Here is a 12,150-nt window from a genome sequence, read left to right as displayed (position 1 = left end):
CCGGCTCGTATCCTGACTCTGTCTCTGCCTGATGTTCCTGTACCTCCCTGCCCGGCTGTGTACTGATCCCGGCTCGTATCCTGACTGCGTCTCTGCCTGATGTTCCTGTACCTCCCTGCCCGGCTGTGTACTGATCCTGGATGGTATCCTGACTCTGCCTCTGCCTGATGTTCCTGTACCTCCCAGCCCGGCTGTGTACTGATCCCGGCTTGTGTCCTGACTCTGCCTCTGCCTGATGTTCCTGTACCTCTCTGCCCGGCTGTGTACTGATCCCGGCTTGTATCCTGCCTCTGCCTGATGTTCCTGTACCTCCCTGCCCGGCTGTGTACTGATCCCGGCTCGTATCCTGACTCTGCCTCTGCCTGATGTTCCTGTACCTCCCTGCCCGGCTGTGTACTGATCCCGGCTGGTATCCTGACTCTGCCTTTGCCTGATGTTCCTGTACCTCCCTGCCCGGCTGTGTACTGATCCTGGCTTGTATCCTGACTCCGCCTCTGCCTGATGTTCCTGTACCTCCCTGTCCGGCTGTGTACTGATCCCGGCTTGTATCCTGACTCTGCCTCTGCCTGATGTTCCTGTACCTCACTGCCCGGCTGTGTACTGATCCCGGCTTGTATCCTGACTCTGCCTCTGCCTGATGTTCCTGTACCTCCCTGCCAGGCTGTGTACTGATCCCGGCTTGTATGCTGACTCTGCCTGATGTTCCTGTACCTCCCTGCCCGGCTGTGTACTGATCCCGGCTCATATCCTGACTCTGCCTCTGCCTGATGTTCCTGTACCTCACTGCCCGGCTGTGTACTGATCCCGGCTTGTATCCTGACTCTGCCTCTGCCTGATGTTCCTGTACCTCCCTGCCAGGCTGTGTACTGATCCCGGCTTGTATCCTGACTCTGCCTCTGCCTGATGTTCCTGTACCTCCCTGCCCGGCTGTGTACTTATCCCGGCTCGTATCCTGACTCTGCCTCTGCCTGATGTTCCTGTACCTCCCTGCCCGGCTGTGTACTGATCCCGGCTCGTATCCTGACTCTGCCTCTGCCTGATGTTCCTGTACCTCCCTGCCCGGCTGTGTACTGATCCCGGCTTGTATCCTGACTCTGCCTCTGCCTGATGTTCCTGTACCTCCCTGCCTGGCTGTGTACTGATCCCGGCTTGTATCCTGACTTCGTCTCTGCCTGATGGTCCTGTACCTCCCTGCCCGGCTGTGTACTGATCCTGGCTCGTATCCTGACTCTGCCTCTGCCTGATGTTCCTGTACCTCCCTGCCCGGCTGTGTACTGATCCTGGCTCGTATCCTGACTCTGCCTCTGCCTGATGTTCCTGTACCTCCCTGCCCGGCTGTGTACTGATCCCGGCTCGTATCCTGACTCTGCCTCTGCTTGATGGTCCTGTACCTCTCTGCCCGGCTGTGTACTGATCCCGGCTCGTATCCTGACTCTGCCTCTGCTTGATGTTCCTGTACCTCCCTGCCCGGCTGTGTACTGATCCCGGCTTGTATCCTGACTCTGCCTCTGCTTGATGTTCCTGTACCTCCCTGCCCGGCTGTGTACTGATCCCGGCTTGTATCCAGACTCTGCCTCTGCTTGATGTTCCTGTACCTCACTGCCCGGCTGTGTACTGATCCCGGCTCGTATCCTGACTCTGCCTCTGCTTGATGTTCCTGTACCTCCCTGCCCGGCTGTGTACTGATCCCGGCTCATATCCTGACTCTGCCTCTGCCTGATGTTCCTGTACCTCACTGCCCGGCTGTGTACTGATCCCGGCTCGTATCCTGACTCTGCCTCTGCTTGATATCCCTGTACCTCACTGCCCGGCTGTGTACTGATCCCGGCTCGTATCCTGACTCTGTCTCTGCTTGATGTTCTTGTACCTCCCTGCCCGGCTGTGTACTGATCCCGGCTCGTATCCTGACTCTGCCTCTGCCTGATGTTCCTGTACCTCCCTGCCCGGCTGTGTACTGATCCCGGCTCGTATCCTGACTCTGCCTCTGCCTGATGTTCCTGTACCTCCCTGCCTGGCTGTGTACTGATCCCGGCTTGTATCCTGACTCTGCCTCTGCTTGATGTTCCTGTACCTTACTGCCCGGCTGTGTACTGATCCCGGCTTGTATCCTGACTGCGTCTCTGCCTGTTGTTCCTGTACCTCGCTGCCCGGCTGTGTACTGATCCTGGCTTGTATCCTGACTCTGCCTCTGCCTGATGTTCCTGTACCTCCCTGCCCGGCTGTGTACTGACCCTGGCTCGTATCCTGACTCCGTCTCTGCCTGATGTTCCTGTACCTCCCTGCCCGGCTGTGTACTGATCCTGGCTTGTATCCTGACTGCGTCTCTGCCTGTTGTTCCTGTACCTCCCTGCCCGGCTGTGTACTGATCCCGGCTTGTATCCTGACTCCATTTCTGCCTGATGTTCCTGTACCTCCCTGCCCGGCTGTGTACTGATCCCGGCTCGTATCCTGACTGTGTCTCTGCCTGATGTTCCTGTACCTCCCTGCCCGGCTGTGTACTGATCCTGGATGGTATCCTGACTCTGCCTCTGCCTGATGTTCCTGTACCTCCCTGCCCGGCTGTGTACTGATCCCGGCTTGTATCCTGACTGCGTCTCTGCCTGTTGTTCCTGTACCTCGCTGCCTGGCTGTGTACTGATCCCGGCTTGTATCCTGACTCTGTCTCTGCCTGATGTTCCTTTACCTCCCTGCCCGGCTGTGTACTGATCCCGGCTTGTATCCTGACTCCATTTCTGCCTGATGTTCCTGTACCTCCCTGCCCGGCTGTGTACTGATCCCGGCTCGTATCCTGACTGCGTCTCTGCCTGTTGTTCCTGTACCTCCCTGCCCGGCTGTGTACTGATCCTGGCTTGTATCCTGACTCTGCCTCTGCCTGATGTTCCTGTACCTCCCTGCCTGGCTGTGTACTGATCCCGGCTCGTATCCTGACTCTGCCTCTGCCTGATCTTCCTGTACCTCCCTGCCCCGCTGTGTACTGACCCTGGCTCGTATCCTGACTCCGTCTCTGCCTGATGTTCCTGTACCTCCCTGGCCGGCTGTGTACTGATCCCGGCTTGTATCCTGACTCTGCCTCTGCCTGATGTTCCTGTACCTCCCTGCCTGGCTGTGTACTGATCCCGGCTCGTATCCTGACTCTGCCTCTGCCTGATCTTCCTGTACCTCCCTGCCCGGCTGTGTACTGATCCCGGCTCGTATCCTGACTCCGTCTCTGCCTGATGTTCCTGTACCTCACTGCCTGGCTGTGTACTGATCCCGGCTTGTATCCTGACTCCGTCTCTGCCTGATGTTCCTGTACCTCCCTGCCCAGCTGTGTACTGATCCCGGTTTGTATCCTGACTCCGTCTCTGCCTGATGTTCCTGTACCTCCCGGCCCGGCTGTGTACTGATCCTGGCTTGTATCCTGACTCTGCCTCTGCCTGATGTTCCTGTACCTCCCGGCCCGGCTGTGTACTGATCCTGGCTTGTATCCTGACTCTGCCTCTGCCTGATGTTCCTGTACTTTCCTGCCCGGCTGTGTACTGATCCCGGCTTGTATCCTGACTCCGTCTCTGCCTGATGTTCCTGTACCTCCCTGCCCGGCTGTGTACTGATCCCGGCTCGTATCCTGACTCTGCCTCTGCCTGATGTTCCTGTACCTCCCTGCCCGGCTGTGTACTGATCCCGGCTTGTATCCTGACTCCATTTCTGCCTGATGTTCCTGTACCTCCCTGCCCGGCTGTGTACTGATCCCGGCTTGTATCCTGACTGCGTCTCTGCCTGATGTTCCTGTACCTCCCTGCCCGGCTGTGTACTGATCCTGGATGGTATCCTGACTCTGCCTCTGCCTGATGTTTCTGTACCTCACTGCCTGGCTGTGTACTGATCCCGGCTTGTATCCTGCCTCTGCCTGATGTTCCTGTACCTCACTGCCCGGCTGTTAGAAAATGAACTCCAAAGTATCACTTTACTTTCTAAATCTTGAAGCAATTTTTAACTCTTTTTTTTTGTAAATGGCAGAGCAGAATCAGGATCCCCTGTGTTCCTCGTGTTCCCCCACATTCTCCTGCGTTCCCCCACATTCCTCCTCATTCCCCACATTCCCCTGAGTTCCCCTGTTTTCCCCTGCATTCCCCAACATTCCACCACATTCCCCCACATTCCCCCGATGTAAGGGAAACTCCCAGGGCAGACTCTGAAGTAAGGGGGCTTTGATTGGAATCCTATTGTAAGGGGGGACTCTGCAGAGGACCCTGATGTAGGGGAGACTCTGATGTAAGGAGGACTGTGATGGGCACCCTGAGTAAGGGGGGAGGGGGTTTCTGATGGGGACTCTGATGTAAGAGAGACTCTGGTGGGGACTTTGATGTAAGAGGGACTCTTATGTAGGGGTACTCTGATGGGGAGTCTAATGTAGGGGGACTCTGATGTAGGGGGACTCTGATGGGGACTCTGATGTAGAGAGACTCTGATGTAGGGGAACTCTAATGTTGGGGGACTCTGATGGGGGCTCTGATGTAGGGGGACTCTGATGTAGAGGGATTCTGATGGGGACTTTGATGTAGGGGGACTCTGATGTAGAGGGACTCTGATGGGGGCTCTGATGTAGGGGGCATAATGGGGACTCTAATGTAGGAGGACTCTGATGTAAGAGGGACTCTGATGTAGGGGGACTCTGATGTAGAGGGATTCTGATGGGGACTCTGATGTAGGGGGACTCTGATGGGGGTTCTGATGTAGGGGGACTCTGATGTAGAGGGACTCTGATGGGGCTCTGATGTAGGGGGACTCTGATGTAAGAGGGACTCTGATGTAGGGGGGTTCTGCTAGGGACCCTGATGTAAGAAGGACTCTGATTGGATGAGCCCAGCAAGGGGTGACTGTGATCTCTCAGACCTCGGAGGGGAATGAAGAGGAGACATAAATGTGATGACTTACCTCCCTCCTCCATTGTGAGGATCTCACAGACCTGCGGCTGGTAGGTGACCCCGCCCCCCACGTCTCCTGGGTCCCCCATATTCATCGGACAGATGAGGAGGACTTCCTGTCTGAGACGAGGACTGGAACTGACTGATGATGATTCTGGGATGTCAAAGATTTGTATTGATACAATGTAAGAGGAAATACATCTGTGAGCAGAATTCCCCTCCCCTCCCCCTCCCCCAGGAGAAATATCACCCCGGGATCTGGCAGCCAATCATCAGGAGGATTTATATTCATTGGCCCCTCTGACCCAGTGGGGGTTTACAGATGAAGAACGGCCCCCCATGTAATTCTATGAACTAGCAAATGTAAACGGATGATCGTCTGTTTACATCCGTTAATGTCCGCATTTGTTGCCATCTGTAAAAAAAAAAAAAACGGAATGAGAAAAAAAAACAGATGTAAACGGACAACGCGGATGTAAACAGACAAAATGGATGTAAATGGACAACATGGATGTAAACAAACAAAAAACAAATGTAAACTGACAAAATGGATGTAGATGGACAACACAGATGTAAACGGACAACATGGATGTAAACGGACAAAACGGATGTAAACGGACAACACTGATATAACGAACCAAAAACAGATGTAAACGGACAACGCGGATGTAAACAGACAAAATGGATGTAAATGGACAACATGGATGTAAACGGACAACACTGATATAACGAACCAAAAACAGATGTAAATGGACAACATGGCTGTAAACAGACAACATGGATGTACACGAATGAAAAAACAAAGTTGTGTGATGAAAGCAGAATAAACAATGGACAAGTGTAAGGATTGGAGGGACTCTGATAAGGACCAAATTGTAATGTCTAGACCAGGGCTTGAAATTTCCGCTTGCCCGCTCGCCAAATGCGAGGGGAAATCCCTTTGTGGGGAGCACAGATGGAGCGGGTGGCTTGCAATTTGCATTCCACTTGCGCTCCAAGCCTTGTTGTGAAGCCCACTTCTGGTTTCCGACTTCCGGTTACTTCTTTGCCGCCTTGGGGGACATGAGAAGAGGCCCACTCTCCACCGCCTTGGGGGACATGAGGCCCGCTCTCCACCACCTCTGGGGACATGAGGCCAGCTCTCCACCGCCTCTGGGGACATGAGGCCCGCTCTCCACCACCTCTGGGGACATGAGGCCCGCTCTCCACCACCTCTGGGGACATGAGGCCCGCTCTCCACCACCTCTGGGGACATGAGGCCCGCTCTCCACCACCTCTGGGGACATGAGGCCAGCTCTCCACCGCCTTGGGGGACATGAGGGGGGACATGAGGCCCGCTCTCCACCGCCTTGGGGGACATGAGGCCAGCTCTCCACCGCCTTGGGGGACATGAGGGGGGACATGAGGCCCACTCTCCACTGCCTTGGGGCACAGGAGGCCAGCTCTCCACTGCCTTGGGGGACATGAGGCCAGCTCTCCACCGCCTTGGGGGACATGAGGGGGGACACGAGGCCCACTCTCCACTGCCTTGGGGCACAGGAGGCCAGCTCTCCACCGCCTTGGGGGACATGAGGCCAGCTCTCCACCGCCTTGGGGGACATGAGGGGGGACACGAGGCCCGCTCTCCACCGTCTTGGGGGACACGAGGCCAGCTCTCCACCGCCTTGGGGGACATGAGGGGGGACACGAGGCCCGCTCTCCACCGCCTTGGGGGACATGAGGGGGGACATGAGGGCCACTCTCCACTGCCTTGGGGGACATGAGGGGGGACACGAGGCCCGCTCTCCACCGCCTTGGGGGACATGAGGGGGGACATGAGGCCCGCTCTCCACCGCCTTGGGGGACATGAGGGGGGACACGAGGCCCGCTCTCCACCGCCTTGGGGGACATGAGGGGGGACACGAGGCCCGCTCTCCACCGCCTTGGGGGACATGAGGGGGGACATGAGGGCCACTCTCCACTGCCTTGGGGGACATGAGGGGGGACACGAGGCCCGCTCTCCACCGCCTTGGGGGACATGAGGGGGGACACGAGGCCCGCTCTCCACCGCCTTGGGGGACATGAGGGGGGACACGAGGCCCGCTCTCCACCGCCTTGGGGGACATGAGGGGGGACACGAGGCCCGCTCTCCACTGCCTTGGGGCACAGGAGGCCAGCTCTCCACCGCCTTGGGGGACATGAGGCCAGCTCTCCACCGCCTTGGGGGACATGAGGGGGGACACGAGGCCCACTCTCCACTGCCTTGGGGCACAGGAGGCCAGCTCTCCACCGCCTTGGGGGACATGAGGCCAGCTCTCCACCGCCTTGGGGGACATGAGGGGGGACACGAGGCCCGCTCTCCACCGCCTTGGGGGACATGAGGGGGGACATGAGGGCCACTCTCCACTGCCTTGGGGGACATGAGGGGGGACACGAGGCCCGCTCTCCACCGCCTTGGGGGACATGAGGGGGGACACGAGGCCCGCTCTCCACCGCCTTGGGGAACATGAGGGGGGACACGAGGCCCGCTCTCCACCGCCTTGGGGGAAAATGACTTGTGTATGGCCAGCTTAAGGTGAGCTTCTTGCCCGCACACCAGGTCGTTCCTCATTGTCACGGTTAGAATGGAGCGCCACTCAATTGTTTGAAGTTTTGTATAGAGAGAAGGACTAGAACCCGTATTTTACTGCTGTCTGTGTCTGGCCTGGCAGAATACAAAGACTAGGAAATTGGGTACAATGCCCCACCATTTACACAACAACTATGGAAATCCCCCCCCCCCCCCTCGGGACTTTGAAAGGCAAGAAAAGTGTGTAAACGGGTAGAAAACAATAAATGTTTATTGAAACAAATGATTTTGTGATAAAAGAATGGAAAGACTCGGTGAGGTTGAGCTGCAGCACAACAATGCATGACGTAAGAGTAGAGAACATACACGGTGCGCATATCCTGTAATTATTACAGACTGTCCGGATAGGCACACTGTGTATGTTTTCTACTTTTAAGCTTTAAGAGGGTGTGGTTGGGGGAGGGCTGGGGGCGGGGTTGGGGGACAGGCAAGGGGTGGGGTTGGAGGCAGACCTGGGCAAGGTTGGGTGGGGCAACTGGTGGAGAGTAAGGTTTGTGCCTGGCTAGTAGGTCTAGAGTCAAAATTTTAAGCCTTGGTCTAGATGACGGGGTCAGAGCAACTGCAGCTCTTAGGATGTTCCCAGTCTACAGTGGTCAGGACCAATCAAAAGTGGTCCAAGGTAGAAGCAAAGGCCAACTGATGACAGGGGTTCATTGATGGAGGATGGGAGGGAAGGTTCACTGATGGAGGATGGGAGGGAAGGATCATTGATGGAGGTGGGGAGGGAAGGCTCATTGATGGAGGTGGGGAGGGAAGGATCATTGATGGAGGATGGGAGAGAAGGTTCATTGATGGAAGTGGGGAGGGAAGGCTCATTGATGGAGATGGGGAGGGAAGGTTCATTGATGGAGGTGGGGAGGGAAGGCTCATTGATGGAGGTGGGGAGGGAAAGCTCATTGATGGAGGTGGGGAGGGAAGGATCATTGATGGAGGTGGGGAGGGAAGGCTCATTGATGGAGGTGGGGAGGAAGGCTCATTGATGGAAGTGGGGAGGGAAAGATCATTGATGGAGGATGGGAGGGAAGGTTCATTGATGGAGGTGGGGAGGGAAGGCTCATTGATGGAGGTGGGGAGGGAAGGCTCAGTGATGGAGGTGGGAGGGAAAACTCATTGATGGAGATGGGGAGGGAAGGTTCATTGATGGAGGTGGGGAGGGAAGGCTCATTGATGGAGGTGGGGAGGGAAGGATCATTGATGGAAGTGGGGAGGGAAGGATCATTGATGGAGGTGGGGAGGGAAGGCTCATTGATGGAGGTGGGGAGGAAGGCTCATTGATGGAGGTGGGGAGGGAAGGCTCATTGATGGAGGTGGGGAGGGAAGGCTCATCGATGGAGGTGGGGAGAGAAGGCTCATTGATGGAGATGGGGAGGGAAATGCTCCTTGATGGAGGTGGGGAGGGAAGGCTCATTGATGGAGTTGGGGAGGGAAGGCTCATTATATAATTGTGCTTGTGAGCTACTATGACGTATTGAAAATTATTTTAATTTTACAAAAACCAATATATTTACATATTAAACCTGTGGGTCGCTTACACTGTACACGCCCATATTAATGTGTAGCTCTAGTCCATTATTTGTGGAATTTGTGTCGCGCTCCACTAATAATCACAACATTCGTGTATTATTACCTTGGTGTGAACGAGGTTCATCATATATCATATCCTGATTCTCCAAAGAACATACATTCTATAAAACGTTACCACGAACCATCAATTCAAGTGCAATGTTAAGTATCCAGATGATATAACTGAAGTGTGTATTTGGTGATTAAATAACATTAAAATTATATTAAATTAAATTAATTACATTTCATTCAAACAAAATATATAAATATTATCAAAAAGTCCACTCCGTGATATTTTCTCATAAAGTGCTCCTTCTCCTATATGCGCTCACTTGATTTTTTGACCAAACCGTTTAGTGAGGTCATAACCAGCTTGTGTCCCTTTTAAATGGACTTGTGGGTGATTTTTAGGGTGTATCCTTATCCCAGATGGATGGATGGATGGATGGATGGATGATTGTAGTGATATGCTTTTTCCACAGGGGGTCTTGATGTCACCCAGAGCCATGTTTTTCCTGGATTATGGTGGATGGATGGATTTCTCCCTCTCTCCTCCAGGAGGTCTTTCCACTTCCTACTAATCCTCTCCTTATCTCTCCATATGTGTAGGTAGCATGTAACCAAAAAATCAAATATAGTGCCTTATCTTCTTAAAAAAATGTATTTAGGCTTCAAACATTATTTCACTCACATTTAAGAACATTTAAAACCGCTTTTTTATATATTATGATATCCTTTGTGTGATCTCCACACTTCCGATACTCGTTGCGTAATACTCCTTTAAGTGTTGTGATGTCAGAGCCTCTCCCCTACGCGTTACGCCAGGGAAGGCTCATTGATGGAGGTGGGGAGGAGGGAAGGTTCATTGGTGGAATTGGGGAGGGAAGGCTCATTGATGGAGATGGGGAGGAAGGAAGGCTCATTGGTGGAGGTGGGGAGGGAAGGCTCATTGATGGAAGTGGGGAGCAAAGGTTCACTGATGGAGGTGGGGTGGAGGGAAGGCTCATTGATGGAGGTGGGGAGAGAAGGCTCATTGATGAAGGTGGGGAGGAGGGAAGGCTAATTGATGGAGGTGGGGAGGGAAGGCTCAATGGTGGAGGAGGGGAGGCTCATTGATGGAGGTGAAGGGGGGGCTCATTGATGGAGGTGGGGAGAGAAGGTTCATTCTTATTGATGGAGGTGTGTGGTTGGAGGTCTCATTGATGGAGGTGGGGAGGAGGGATGGCTCATTGATGGAAGTGGGGAGGGAGGGGTTAATTGATGGAGGTGGGGAGGGAAGGCTCATTGGTGGAGGTGGGGAGAGAAAGCTCATTGATGGAAGTGGGGAGGGAAGGCTCATTCTTATTGATGGAGGTGTGTGTGGGGGGTTTCATTAATGGAGGTGGGGAGGAAAGAAGGCTCATTGATGGAAGTAGGGAGGGAAGGCTCATTGATGGAGGTGGGGAGGGAAGGCTCATTGGTGGAGGTGGAGAGGGAAGGCTCATTGATAGAGATGGGAGGGAAGGCTTATTGATGGAAGTGGTGAGGGAAGGCTCATTGATGGAGGTGGGGAGGAAGGAAGGCTCATTGATGGAAGTGGGGAGAGAAGGCTCATTGATGGAGGTGAGAAGGGAAGGCTCATTAATGGAGGTGAGGAGGGAAGGCTCATTGATGGAGGTGGGGAGGGAAGGCTTGTTGATGGAAGTGGGGAGGGAAGGATGGCCCATGTAGTGCAATCCAATAGAAGAGCTACTGAAGATGAAATTGCTGAAAAAGTTCATGCTGGTTCTGCTAGGAAGGTGTCAGGATACACAGAGAGTATCACAGTTTGTTGGGTATGGGGCTGTGTAGGTGCAGACCGGTCAGAGTGCCCATGCTGATCCGTGTCCACGGCCAGACGTGCCTACAGTGGGCACGTGAGCATCAGAACTGGACCACGGAGCAATGGAAGAAGGTGTCCTGGGCTGATGAATTTAGGTATGGTTTTAGGAACCAGAAAATCAGTTGGAGGTGCTAGCTTTGTCTCCAATTTCCCCAGAAATTGTGCATCTGTGGGATGTACTAGGAAAACAAGTCCGATCCATGGAGGCTCCGCCTCCCAACTTACAGGACTTAAAGGATCTTCTACTGACAGCTCGGTGCCAGATACCACGGCGGACCTTCAGTGGTCTGGTGGAGTCCATTCCTCGACAGGTTATGAGGGTGGTCATAATGTTATGGCTGATCAGTGTATAAGGCATTGGTTGGCTGGCCTGTGGAAGGACCTAGGCGTGTCCACGAGTGTCCTAGGTTTTTAACATATACATAGTAAGGGGTTCCAGGGTTTCATTGTTCCTTCTCTCAGAATCTGTACAAATGCAGTGTGTTGGGCTTTGTATTCTTGTGTACCCCCTTCTGTGTTCATTGTTTAGACACCGGTCCTTTTCAGGAATACTCCTTTTTTTGTTTTTTGTTTTAGCTGTAATTTGTTTAATTGCCGTGCCCCCTCCCCCCTTCCCCAGGCTTTTTTGAGGATTTTTTTTATGTCATTTAAATATCAGATGGCCTAGTAGCCGTCCAGGATGGACCACTGGCAGGAGCTTGTACAGAAGGAGCTGGAGCTTCTGGCTTTTTCTGAAGCCCATGTGATGTCTAAGAGAACCTTCAGCACAGCAGGAGGTCATCACTGATGAGTGAACCTGCCTGTCTCCAATGTTGTGGACCTTCTCACTGGTCGGGGGCCAGTCCTTGTGGAGCTCCACCTATGGGACATTCCCTTGCTGATGCAGACACTCTTTAAAGTGAGGAGCCCATGGACTATTAGCTGTCCAGGATGGACCACCGGCAGGGTCTTGCACAGAAGGCGCTAGAGCTTCTGGCTTTTTCTGAAGCCCATGTGATGTCTGAGAGGACCTTCAGCACAGCAGGAGGTCATCACAGATGGGTGAACCTGCCTGTCTCCAATGTTGTGGACCTTCTCACTGGTAGGGGCCAGTCCTTGCAGAGCCTAACCTATGGGACATTCCCTTGCTGATGCAGACACTCTTTGAAGTGAGGAGCCCATGGATTATTAGCCGTCCAGGATGGACCACTGGCAGGAGCTTGCACAGAAGGTGC

At 54.0% G+C, this 12,150-nt stretch overlaps 1 protein-coding gene across 1 annotated transcript in view; it reads right to left on the bottom strand.

Annotated features, from left to right (window-relative positions):
* Nucleotides 1–12,150, bottom strand: part of LOC149449574 (uncharacterized) — a 35,480-nt gene that overhangs the window by 23,133 nt on the left and 197 nt on the right. Inside the window, exon 2 of the mRNA XM_089693071.1 lies at nt 4,915–5,058. Coding sequence (XP_089549197.1) covers nt 4,915–5,058 — 144 coding nt within the window. The remainder of the gene's footprint in view (nt 1–4,914; nt 5,059–12,150) is intronic.

Source organism: Staurois parvus, unplaced genomic scaffold (assembly GCF_062004578.1).
Source record: "Staurois parvus isolate SC_StPar_1 unplaced genomic scaffold, SC_StPar_1.0 ptg000612l, whole genome shotgun sequence".
NCBI lineage: Eukaryota > Metazoa > Chordata > Amphibia > Anura > Ranidae > Staurois > Staurois parvus.
The sequence above is the reverse complement of the archived record's forward strand: the minus strand, read 5'-3'. Positions and strand labels throughout refer to the sequence as shown.